This window comes from Puma concolor, chromosome B1 (genome assembly GCF_028749965.1).
Source record: "Puma concolor isolate L17-30 chromosome B1, mPumCon1.1.hap2, whole genome shotgun sequence".
NCBI lineage: Eukaryota > Metazoa > Chordata > Mammalia > Carnivora > Felidae > Puma > Puma concolor.
The window spans coordinates 29,009,499-29,021,987 of record NC_141670.1 but is presented as its reverse complement, the minus strand read 5'-3'; the positions used below and the strand labels follow the sequence as shown (position 1 = coordinate 29,021,987).

The following is a 12,489-nucleotide window of genomic DNA, read 5'->3' as shown; positions in this document are numbered from 1 at the left end:
TTTTTTCATTTTTTTCTGTCTAATCTCAGGTGGAGATATTGATGAGTAGTAAAATTATGTATTTTAGATTTGCTGTATGACATGTGGGTTTAAAATATAAACATTTGGTGGGTTTGAATTGGAAAAGAAAGAAATGAAATGGAGAAATTATTATCTGGCTTTTGATTTTAGGGTTGTTTTTTTTAATGTTTGAGAGAGAGAGAGAGAAACAGAGCAAGAGTGGGGAAGGGACAGAGACAGAGGGAGACACATAATCCAAAGTAGGCTCCAGGCTCTGAGCTGCCAGCACAAAGCCCAATATGGGTCTGGAACCCATGAGCCACAAGATCATGACCTGAGCCAAAGTCTGGTGCTTAACCAACTGAGCCACCCAGGTGCCCCTGATCTTAGTTTTAAATTTTCTCATGAATACTTGGCATCACATGTAGGTAAATTCTTTTCAAGGCATGACTACTTTCTTCTCAGAACTAATAGAATTGTTTTGCTTATTTATTTTGAATTGTCAGATAGGGTAATAAGGTTATTTCTTTAGGGAATTGGAATATTCATTGGATAATGTAACCTCTTTAAAGTTGATGAACACGTGGCCCCTTAGATTTGAAGTGGCAAGGTGATCATAAATTAAGCCCCAAACATTGGCATTCAAAATGGTTTTAAAATGTGATACTCAATAAATACACTTGATTATGCACCAAAGTAGCAAAAGTAAAATCTTGTTTCCTTCCCATGTTTTAAGTCCCTCGGTATACCAGTGGAATACTACTGAGCTACTGTGTTCACTCATCCTTGGGGAAATAAGACTGAAGGCCATACTGCCATGATCACTTCTAAGTAGTATTTGAGCCACGTTTTTTATTGATTTTTTATAGCTTTATAAATTAATATTTTCATGGTGATAAATTTAACTTAAAAACTTTTTTCTGTTCTAGGCTATGTTTTAAGCGTGAGAGGTTTTATATCCTTTTCTTAGAGCCAATACATTCAGTATGGTCCATGTAAGAATTTGTCTTCTTTTTTCTCCAGCAATAAAAAATCTGGTTTAGTTCAGTGCCCTGATATAAAATCCATGTTCTCTGTAGAGTATTAGTCGTGGATCCCATTCTAGGATATGTTACTCTTATAGGACAGTTGCAAGGCAGAAGTCTTAAAATGAAAAAAAGAAAAATGCCGCCTAATCTCTGATGCATCAGCAAGAATATTGTGTTTAGTGGCAATGCTCCTTCACATTTTATATTAAGCTATAACTTACATACAGTAAAATGCTCAAATCTTAATATATCATTTAATCCATTTTGACGGATATCAAGACATAAAACATTTTTCTCACACCAGAAAATTTCTGTGTATCCCTTTCCAGTCAACAGCCCCACCCTCCCCCAATCCTATCTTCCAAAATCAATCACTGATCTGATTTGTATCACCACAGGCTAGTTTTGTCTATTCTGGAATTGTATATAAATGAACATGTGTTTTTTGTACTTGGCTTCTTTGACTTAGCCTAATATTTTTGAAATCATCCATGTCGTTGAGTTTACCAGTTAAATAGTTTCTTTTTATTACGGATAATATTTTTGTAAAAAAAAACAGGCAAAAAAAATTAGATCTTCACCAAGTATCTTTTTTTTTTTTTAACCAAGTATCTTAATTGATACATGACTACCTTTGAAATCGGGGCAGCAAAACCACAGTAAGAATGAAGAGGACAAAATACCCTCCAATATTAATATTATGTGACAGTACTCCTAACATTCAAATGGCTCTCCCATCTTAATTACTGTTATGTGCATCAAGAGGTACTCTTCTGGGAGATTCTAAACTGTTCTATTAACAACAAAGACACTGGGCAACTGCACTTCAACAATTGCAATGGCCGCGGATCTGTCGTTTCTTTCCCTTTGTATTTCTTCTTTGACCTCAGAAAGCAAATGTGAAAAATAATTCCAGGTGAGAAGATGCTTCTGATGATAGGTCCATGATCAAAACATGCTGGAAGGAATGCTTTCACTGTTCATCAATATGGTGATGCCTTGGTAGCTTTTATGTGCTCTTAAAATTGTATAATAACGTAGACCTTATGAGCTCAGTTTTATTATTACAAACTCACTATGTTCCATAATTTATACAAATGGAAGGAAAGTAGATACAATGAAAGCAACATCCAGATTGCATTCGCATTTTTTTTAAGTTCTAACTGGATTTACCAAAAAATTGCCATTTTAAGCAAAGATTCTTTAAAATTTGGGAGCAGTAATAAGTTTAAGTGAAGACTATACTGTGATTCTAGGAAGTCATAGTAAATTGCATACCAACAGATCCTAAAGGATGAATTGTCGCTATCTGCTGTTGAGATTCAAGAGAATTTTATTCTGACCAAAAAGAAGTCTGAATTTTGACCTAACTACATAATGGCAAGGATTGAGCTGGCCCTCGGCTAGTCCATCCCAAACCATCTCCACTTTTAAGATTCTTAAATAAGAAGAACCACAAAGAGGTCCCAGAACACTAATGCACACATCAACAACACACACAACAAGCACCTTCTTAACTTTATGGAATGTTATCGTGTCATTTTCAGTGTTTATACAACTATTCAGTAAGGGGAGAAATGACGATAAAGTACTATAGTGCTTGCATCGGTTCTATGGAAAAAGGCACTCAAACGAATAAGAAGTTGTGCCAGATTACTGAGAGAATAAAATTTCAGATTATGTCCATTCTGCGAATCCCTCACATCCACTGATTTTCTCATTTCTTTCTGCCCTCCACTAAATACACATTCCTTCTCTCCTCTCATACTTATTTTTCTCATATGGTTCCTAAATTCTGTTACCACATTCATATTTCATTCTAATAATTCCAAAAATGTTGAAGTGACACTTCCCTTTAACACAACCTACTTTAGTATACAATTTGGCTTAAGTCTTACTTCTCATTCGTCTTATTTTACATAAAAAAGCAGTTACATTTAAATTATCAAGAGTATCTCATTAGTGGGGCACCTGGGTGGCTCAGCAGGTTAATTGTCCACTCCTTGATTTTGGTTCAAGTCATGAGCTCACAGTTTGTGAAATCAAGCCCTGTGTCAGGCTCTGAGCTAACAGTGTAGAGCCTGCTTGGGATTTCTCTCTCCCTCTCTCTCTGCCCCTCTGCCACCTGTGTACATGCTCTGTTTTTCTCTCTCTCTCTCAAAATAAATAAATATGTTTTTAAAAAAAGACAGATTCTTTAAAAAAAAAAAAAAAGAGTATCTCATTAGTATAATTTAACCTGTATGGAGGACTTACAATGCTGTCATACCAAACCTCAAGGATCTATGTTCTAAACTATAAAGATGATTAACTACTTTTGAGCAGTGTGCATGAATTCTCTCAGCAGTTCATCATCATTTTAGTTGTAGTAATTAATTTTAATTAACTGCCAATGCTGTTTGTTGCCATGTGGAAAAATGAGAATATGGCCCTTCTTCCCATTTGAGTATGAGTAATGATATCAATTTAATGTTAGAAGGGTAAAGAGGTTTTAGGTTGTGAAATAAAGAATTATAAACCTGATTTCCCAGGGAATACACTCTGCTTGGAGGGTGTTGAGAAGTCCTAGCTTAACAGAAATTAACACTGATAGTGAATTATCTTTCCTCCTACCACATTTTTAAGGTTCTGGCTAATGAAAAGTAGATTTTGCTTCCTAGTTTTGGAAACTAGTATTGTTTTTGTTGCTTCTCAAAGTGTTCTAATTAATAGTGCTGTTTTTATAAACATATACAGTAATTTAGAAATTCAAACTTAATGTCATAGCCATTGGTTTTTTTCCACTACTGTGATTTAAAACAATAATTCTAATTTTTACAAGAAATAATTTCACCTCCTCTCTTTGAAGTTGGAAATGAGATCATGAATTGTACTTAAGACTTATTCTTTAGGGGACATGTTCATGTAAAGTAGTAGGAGTAGGAGCAAACTCCTCACTACTAATTTTGCTAACAATATAAAGTATTGTCAGCAAAGTAATATCCAGACTATATTGATATAATTTAATTATATTTATTCAGGATTTAAAAGGCTTTACATGGTATTGTTGGGGGAAAAAAAGGAGTAAAGGTGGTTTAAAAAAACTTAATATTCACAGTTGTTCAATCGTTCCAAAACATCAAATTTTTCAAGTTTATCATTTTTACTTTAAAATATACTCTGAATACTGAGTAGATTCTCATCTTACCAGAAGAGGAACCAGTTAGCACAACGTAGAATTTTAGAGCTGGAAAGACTTTCAATATCATCTAGTTTAAATGTGACATTAACCTAGTTTGGGGCGCCTGGGTGGCGCAGTCGGTTAAGCGTCCGACTTCAGCCAGGTCACGATCTCACGGTCCGTGAGTTCGAGCCCCGCGTCGGGCTCTGGGCTGATGGCTCGGAGCCTGGAGCCTGTTTCCGATTCTGTGTCTCCCTCTCTCTCTGCCCCTCCCCCGTTCATGCTCTGTCTCTCTCTGTCCCAAAAATAAATAAACGTTGAAAAAAAAATTAAAAAAAAAAAAAAAAAGTAAATGTGACATTAACCTAGTTCATTAAAATCACTATTTTCTCAAGGATCTCAGCTTCTCTGCGCTAACTTCCAGAAAATTAAAGGATCTCTAGTCCCTAATCCCTTTTGCTGTATGTCTGTCTTTTTGGTACCTTCTGATAGACTCCATATTCATGCCAATGATTACAACAGTGAGGATTTTCTCTATTCCTTATGCCTGAATTAGCTTAAGAATAGTCTATTGTGTGCAGAAACATAACTTTTAATTTAAATAGTTGTTCAAAGGGGCTCCTGGGTGGCTCAGTCGGTTAAGTGCCCAACTTCAGCTCAGGTCATGATCTTGCAGTTTGTGAGTTCAAGCCCTGAGTCTAGCTCTATGCTGACAGCTCAGAGCCTAGAGCCTGCTTCAGATTCTGTGTCTCCCTCTCTCTCTGCCCCTCCCCTACTTGCATGCTCTCTCTCTCAAAAATAAATAAACATTAAAAAATTTTTTTTAAATAAATAGTTGACCAAAAGAAAGGTGAATAATTTAGTTTTAGGAGTAGTTGTAGAAAGAGTCGAGTTATTGCTACTCTGGAGGACACATACTGTAAGGTCTTCTCCAGGGAGATTTAAAAGTGAGTAATACAACCCTATTGTGTAAGACAAGTAATACCTCTTAGCCTATTGTAGTGGAGAAGCAAGAGTGAGGTAAACATGGCTCTTCACTTGGAGGTTGAAGGTGAGAGGGGCAGTATGCTGAGGTTCTTTGTTTTATTTTCTCAGTCCTGTTTCTCAGTCATTAAATCAACAGACATTTATTTTGCATACAACACGAGCTAAACATTCTGATAGGTATGGGTATACAGCAGACAAGGAGATCTAGTCTTTGGCCTCAAGGAGCATAGCCTCAAGATACATAGCAGAGGGCAATGCAGATAACTGCCTATCTAACAGAGAAGATACATAGGATCTCTGCCACAGCACAAGTAATTTATTAACTTGGCTCATCTTGTAGAATGAGAAGTAACTATCATAATTAGTTGTGCAGCGTTTTGGAAATGACAAGTGCTATAAAATAGCCGAGTAATAGAAAACAAGAGTAAATTATATGGTAGGAATGGTTCTTATAGGTATCTTCAATATTTATGTCAGTGCTAAAGGACTACTACCAGGGAAAAGCTAAATTAGGTAAATACAATTTCCTAGGTAGATTTTACAAAGCCAAGAAAATATCTGTGTGTATTGACAGGAGAGATTGTGCAATCTTACTTTGGGTAATGCAAGAATTAAATATAGCATGGGGTTTCCCCATTCTTCACCTTCTATTAAGAATCTTCTGCATTTCAGTGTTTATTTGAAGTGTTTCTTTAACAATTTTTAAATGCTGCCACTATCCAAGACTGTTATCTACCAACAAGCAATTATATTTTCATATTGAGAAACTAAAAGAACGTTCATTAAATTATGTAGAATGAATGTCTACCTTTCTGTGATTAACCTATCAGTATATTGGGTTTGGGGGAGTTGTTATCAGTGATTTATCATGCCTGATTCTTTCTGCTTTTACTTATGTTTTTAAAGTTTGTGAATTCTCCTAGAGGACTAAGATACCAATTTACATCCTATTCTATATCCTCAGAAGGTGAAGAATTTATAGAATTGGGCATTTCATTCATATCCTTTTATATGGTGACATTCTTACACCCAAGATTAAGATTATCAAACTGTAGGAAAAGGAAGGAGTTCTTTTTCAATAGTCATTTAATGTTCCATGACTACAAAGTAATCTTATTTTATTATTAGCATTTTTACATTTTACCAGCATTTTCATCCTAATTAAATGAGGCACTACACCGCTATGTTTAGCCTGTGGCATAACAGAAGGCAGATGTCCTGTCATTGAGAATCATGATCTTACACACTCTTTTTCCTCTGAAGAATATAGTTTTGTTTTGTTTGTTTTTTTGGTCTCAGTTTATAATGACATACCTCTGTAGCTTAACTTCATCACATTCAAACAATAAAAACATTAAAAATTTAACCTCATTATATGCATGCCACTTATTTTTAAAAATATATATTAATATAATTATTACTTGGTAAAGAGATCTTATTTTTTATTGTCTTTCCCTGATTTAACAAATTTAATGATATGGAGAATTTCTATACAGTTGCTTATTTTATTCATTCCATATATTGGGTGTTTTGGTCTCTAATGTCCTGTTGTCCTTATTAGATTATCGCTATACATTTCCATTTAGATGAAGAGACAGAAGCATGCAGATTAATAACCCATGCATCAGACATTTTTGCCGTGTTTACTAGGAATGAGCAATTAAGGCTAGAAACCTCAGTGTTTAATACTGTTTTCAGAACTCAGTTATTACACATATATTGTCACTTCAGTGATTAAAGAGAGTAAGTATAATATGTAGTCAGATTCAAACAAGATAACTAAACCAATATTAAAAAAAAAAAAAAAGCTATGGTGTCTGTGCACTGCATGGCAGAGTACTAATAAAATTTGCCTAAATAAATTCTCATGATGTTTTGGGATATTGTGGGAATGCTTTGGCTATACCTGGATTTGAATCTTCATAATGACAAAGGTTCTAACAGTTATTTTTTAAAAACACACTATACTGTTTTTAGAAGGTTATAATTACTTCCTGCTTATATTTATGATAAATTTGTAAAACTACTATGCTGTTATGAAAAAGGTAAAAGTTTATATGTACTTTGATTTTGAAAAGTAGCATCGGATGCATTTAAAAAAATTTTTGGTAACTTGTGGCACTTTGGTAAAGGAATGTGCAATTATAGAGATTTATGCTGTTTTAATTTTTTTAAATTGCCAGGAGTTACTCTTACTAGGCTTTAGACTGAAAACCAAACTCAGTTTTAATACTGGCACTTTTTTCTCCTGGTACTTCCTGTTTCTCTAATTATGTGGAACATTTAATTTAAACCATTCTTTGCAATGAGGTTTAACTTTCCTCTTCCATCCTAACCTCAAAAACCTTTAATTTAAAATTAATCCAGTGGTAGTTAGATAAGCATTTTGGGTATCATGGCCATTTGATCTGGCACCTGACTTTAGTAATCTCATAAAAATAGCTAAACTCCTGAAAAACAATATTCAATCATTTTAATTAGTTTTTATTGACTATAACCAATTGAGTAACTTGACATCCATAGAGTCATAATTTATCTTAAAATCTGGGGCTGCCAACATAACTAACTACACAGCATCACTTGAAATACCCTCGTATATTCATTCCAAAGAGAAATGACAAGAAAAAATAGAATTCTGTATGATTATGGCTATTGCAGACACTTCTGTTAGGTTTCCAGTATTTTACTGTGATACACCCATGGGTACAAGTAAAATAAAAACAAATATAAATGCTTTAACATTGGATGGTGGCATCCATCAGTACAGATTATGCATAAGCTACTGCAATAAAAAATACTCATTGTGCCTGTATTTGAAGAATTTATCTGAGATTTCCTCTGGCCTTTTCCATTTAAGGCTGTACAATCGTTTTAAATGTAAAGACGACAGAATATATAAGTGAGTGAAATGATGGCCCTGTTTGCCATAGGATAAATATTCTGTTGAACTTGTTGAGGGGCATTGGCTGTTGCATATTATAACATAAGCTAGGTTGTTATAAGCCACATGCGAGTCTTATGTACAAATCAGAGCATTTAGAAATTATACATCTTTCTTTTTTCTCACAAAAAGAATTCAGACTTTATAATCCAAATTTATAATTTTAAGCTGCTGTTTATTGAAAAGCACCTAATATGGATTAAAAGACTAAATGAAATAAGACCTATGAAAGAATGCTAATTAATAGCCTAACCCTGTATATTATCAAACTTCTAATAATGTTAAGTTTCTTATAAAGCCTTAAAATATTTTAATGAAAAATTAATTACCTAGAAATGAAGGCACTTTATTACCTTAAACTAGCTATTTGTCTGTATAGAATTTGTCTAAACCCCATAAAATATTCTTTATCCTTTTATAAATTTATCCTGCTTATGTGTGTTTCTAAAGCTTCTTATAATATAATAATTCAAAGTATTTTACCTTAACAGAAAATTGTGTTACATGGTAGAACCAATGAACAATTCAGAAATAAAACTCTAGAGTAACAAAAGTATGTGTGATAATAGCAAAACTGTTAGTCTAAGTTAGTCTACAGTCATTTGGGGTAAAAATGTAAAATTTGAAGGCTTTTTCCTTGAACAATCTTTAGTCAGCTTTTTGTTTTTTAAATCTTATTTTTAACTGGCACTACGTTGTGTTTAAGTGTTGGTCAAATATAAGGGCAATCAAAATTATTATGCCAGCCTGTCGTAACTCAGTTTTGTTTAGTTGAGTTTTTTTAAACTAAAACATTGAGAATTAGTTTTGTTTCTTCTATGTTCAAGTCAGCCCCGCCTGGTAAATTATCAAATTTAAATCAGTAGTATGGGTGTGCTGCTCTGTATAGCTGTACCCTCTTCGGAAAATTAATAGTTGATTTATACAAGGGAGGTGATTCAGCAGAAGAAGCCTAGGATAATTTTTTTCAAAAGTTAAATTTTTTCTGAAGCTCTGAATCTTTCTGACATTTATAAAACATAGGCTAGCTTTCTTTTATCCAAGAAATTTTTTTAACACAAGAATATTTCAAGCAAACAAACTTTGCTTTCCTTTTCATTTGGGGGCAGTTCACTTAAGAAGAAAACATTTGTCTATAATTGTACTTATCTTCAATTCCTTCTCTGTGGTGGCCATTTTTCTATCACTAGTTTTAAATGTTTTGCTAAATGTGAATGCTGCTTCATAGATGCAGTTTTCATTACATGGTACAGACAGGAGTCAAGTTTATTAGCAGTCTACTCTTATCAAGGAGAAACTAAAAATAAGTTCCATGTCAATTCTTTGGTTTGTATCTTGGTATCTTTTTTTTTAAAATAAGATATATTAACCCAAAGGTGTGTTAATTGTCATGGCATGAACAATCTTAAATGTAGATCTATTGAGTATTTTGTGATGCTGAGTAAACAGACTTTTCTCAAATCTCTGTGATGCTAAATATTTTCCTTAGGAGGTTTTGTTTAATGTTAGATTGTTGTTCTGAAAGATGTTGGTCTTAGTGGGATTTTTTTAAAACTGGGAAAACAAATAAACGCATGTATTACAAGTATAGAAATGGTGAATTGTAAACTTACCTTATAATAATGATTCTATTTTCAAAAATGTTTTGCTGTTAAATATATACAACATAAAATTGCTGCCATACTGTAATTGAATACTTTTTCTTAAATGACCCTGTTATCACTATTCCAGAATTAGAAGTTGGGCAGATACATGATTGATTCATGTGTCTGCATAGATGCTTCAAGGTATATTCTTCTCTTGGTGAGTAAAAATATATTTTCCTTGGCATCAGTGCATTGAGATCTGAATATACCTGTATCTATCCATTCTTATTGCACATTTCTTATACAGTATCTTCTAATATGCCAAAATTGGCCTAGACATAACTTAAAATTGAGGGTTTGTTACATGCTTTCTAACAGAAAGGTTTTCAATGATATTCATTATGGGTTTGTACTGTGAAAATAGTGAAACTCCCTTTAAAATTTCATATATGCTAAATTTAAATTAATATTTTTTCTTTAGCTCAAATTTCCCTAAATCCAGAGAGAATACCAACCCTTTTCACTGTTGTCAAATCCAGCATAAGGAACAGCCCTATGACACTACAAAAACAGTTGAGGAATAAGGAATAAGTCTCTTATGTTACACTCCAGAATAAAGGCATTGTGTGAAAGAAATGAACCGAAGTTCACCGTGAATGCAAGGCTTCTGTACTTGACATCCCTCCACCGAAGGGAAGACAAGTGTCAACACCACTGGCATCATTTTCAAACTCATCTTATGTGGAATATCTTCCACCACACTGGAGTACTTATTGACTCTTACCGGGTTTTGGCTTTGTTTTGTTTTGTTTTGTTTTGTTTTAATTCATCAAGCCTTTCAGTTTTCAAAAAACCATTTGTCAGCACTGAGGTAGAGGGACATAGATTTGAAAATACTTTCTTAAGAGATCATGTAACTATTTAACTCAATTTAAAAAGAGGAGGAGGGATAGTTTCAACCCACTGCCTCTCACAAGAAACATGTTTTTAAATCTGTAACTGTTTTAGTGTTAACAGGGTACAAAGTGTTTTTTGTCCTGTATTGTACTTAAAAAGTTCTCATTGATTGGTGATTGTATTGTACTGTATGGAAACAAATCATAAATTGCCTTGTATTGTTTATAATAGACCATACCACGTACCACTTCAGTTTTTATGTTCCAAGTTTTCCAGTGATGCATGTTAACAGTTAGGTCCTAAAATTCTGTGGTGCTAATTCTTCCATATCCAATGGTGCTTTTGTGGATGCTAACTGCACACATGCTGAACAAAGCTTGAAGTTTAAAACTTTCCTCCCTTCCTCTGTTTATATAAAGTAAAATAAAATAACTTGAATTTGTCTCAAAGTATCACTGACAATCTAATAAACTGGTTTATATGTGTGATTAGTTTGGATTCTTAATTATTTTTCAGAAAGCAGATTAGCTCTACTGGGCCCTTCCTTCTATCAAACAGAAATTGATTTTACTATGTGTTTATTGTGTTATTTCATTTTGTGCCCCCAAAGTTGTGGTACCTTTGGGAATTTAAATCCAGGTGGCCTGGCTTCTATAATCAAGTTTATGTCAGATCTACAAAAACTAGACCTATCAGACCTGGAAATTAGTAAGTTGAGAAAACCAAAAATGTACCATGAGAGTGCCTTTGTGTATTTTAGTACTTTATTAATAAAGTTTTATTATCTATGTACCATGAGATAGCATTTGCATGGAAACTAGTATGCCTTCAGAACCTTTATTATTGCTCAGATGACATTGAAAAGGCCATCCCTCTATGCTGATATTTAAAGTAAAAGCTCCACTTTACATGTATGAAAATACAGACAAAAAAATATATAATAAAATCGGAACTTTCCAGGACAAACTGATAACCTATGCCAGGATGGCATAATAGATAAACCCATGCCTAGTCTTACTGGATTTTTAATTTTAGCATCTGCACTAAGAATCACAGCATTAGGACGAGTGAAGCTGCTCCTCGAGAGGGCAGAAGGCTGTTTCTCCCAAGCTAGAGATAAAGTCAGTATTAAGGCAGTGTGCAAATTTGCATTCTAATCTCGGTATTTTGCCTAACCCATGGGTAACCTTAAATTTAAAAAGATCAAAATAAATCTATTAAAACTCCTCAAGCAACAACCATTGATGTCAAATAAGAGATGAGCAAACCTGTCTATCTGTCCTAGTGGGCCTGATGACTGAGGTTACATTCCCATGTTGCTGGGGTTCTTTATTTTATCAAGAGCATATATTCAATAATTCTGCCTCAAATAGTTATTAAATCATGTCTAACTTCTAATATCAGAAAATAAAGTTGACAAAAATAGAGCCAATATGAGCACTGGGCTTACATCCCCATGACTGTCTTGAACAAATGCAATATTTACTAAATCACAGCCTCTCCAAAGATATTTCTACTGTGTATTTTTGTAACTACCTTTACAGCATGCCATTTCATGAAAACTGGCAAATAATAAATGTGTGGCAATAATTCCAGGTCTTCTTTAATCAAAAAAAGAGAGAGAGGGTAGGTAGATCTATGAATGTTTTAAAGAGTATCTTTACTTCTGCGGTAATATTTTGCCTGTTAATTGAAAGAAAATTTAATTATAATTTTATGAAAGGATAAAAGGATAAATTGCTTTTGGAAAATCTCTGCTTTTTAATCTACATGAAAAATCTCTCATTTTTTCCCTACAGCCACCAGATTTGTGTATTATTGTTCACCATCATGTTTGTCCCACCTAAAAAATTATTCTCACAAAATTTATCAGGTTTTTTTTGTATGAAA

At 33.6% G+C, this 12,489-nt stretch overlaps 1 protein-coding gene across 2 annotated transcripts in view; it reads left to right on the top strand.

The window, feature by feature from the left end:
* Positions 1–11,087, top strand: part of PURG (purine rich element binding protein G) — a 36,954-nt gene extending 25,867 nt beyond the window's left edge. For both annotated transcript variants that reach the window (XM_086703379.1, XM_086703378.1), the window contains one exon: positions 10,184–11,087. In XM_086703379.1, the coding sequence (XP_086559505.1) occupies positions 10,184–10,286 (103 nt within the window). In that variant the 3' untranslated portion in view covers positions 10,287–11,087. The remainder of the gene's footprint in view (positions 1–10,183) is intronic.
* Positions 11,088–12,489: the final 1,402 nt, after the last annotated feature.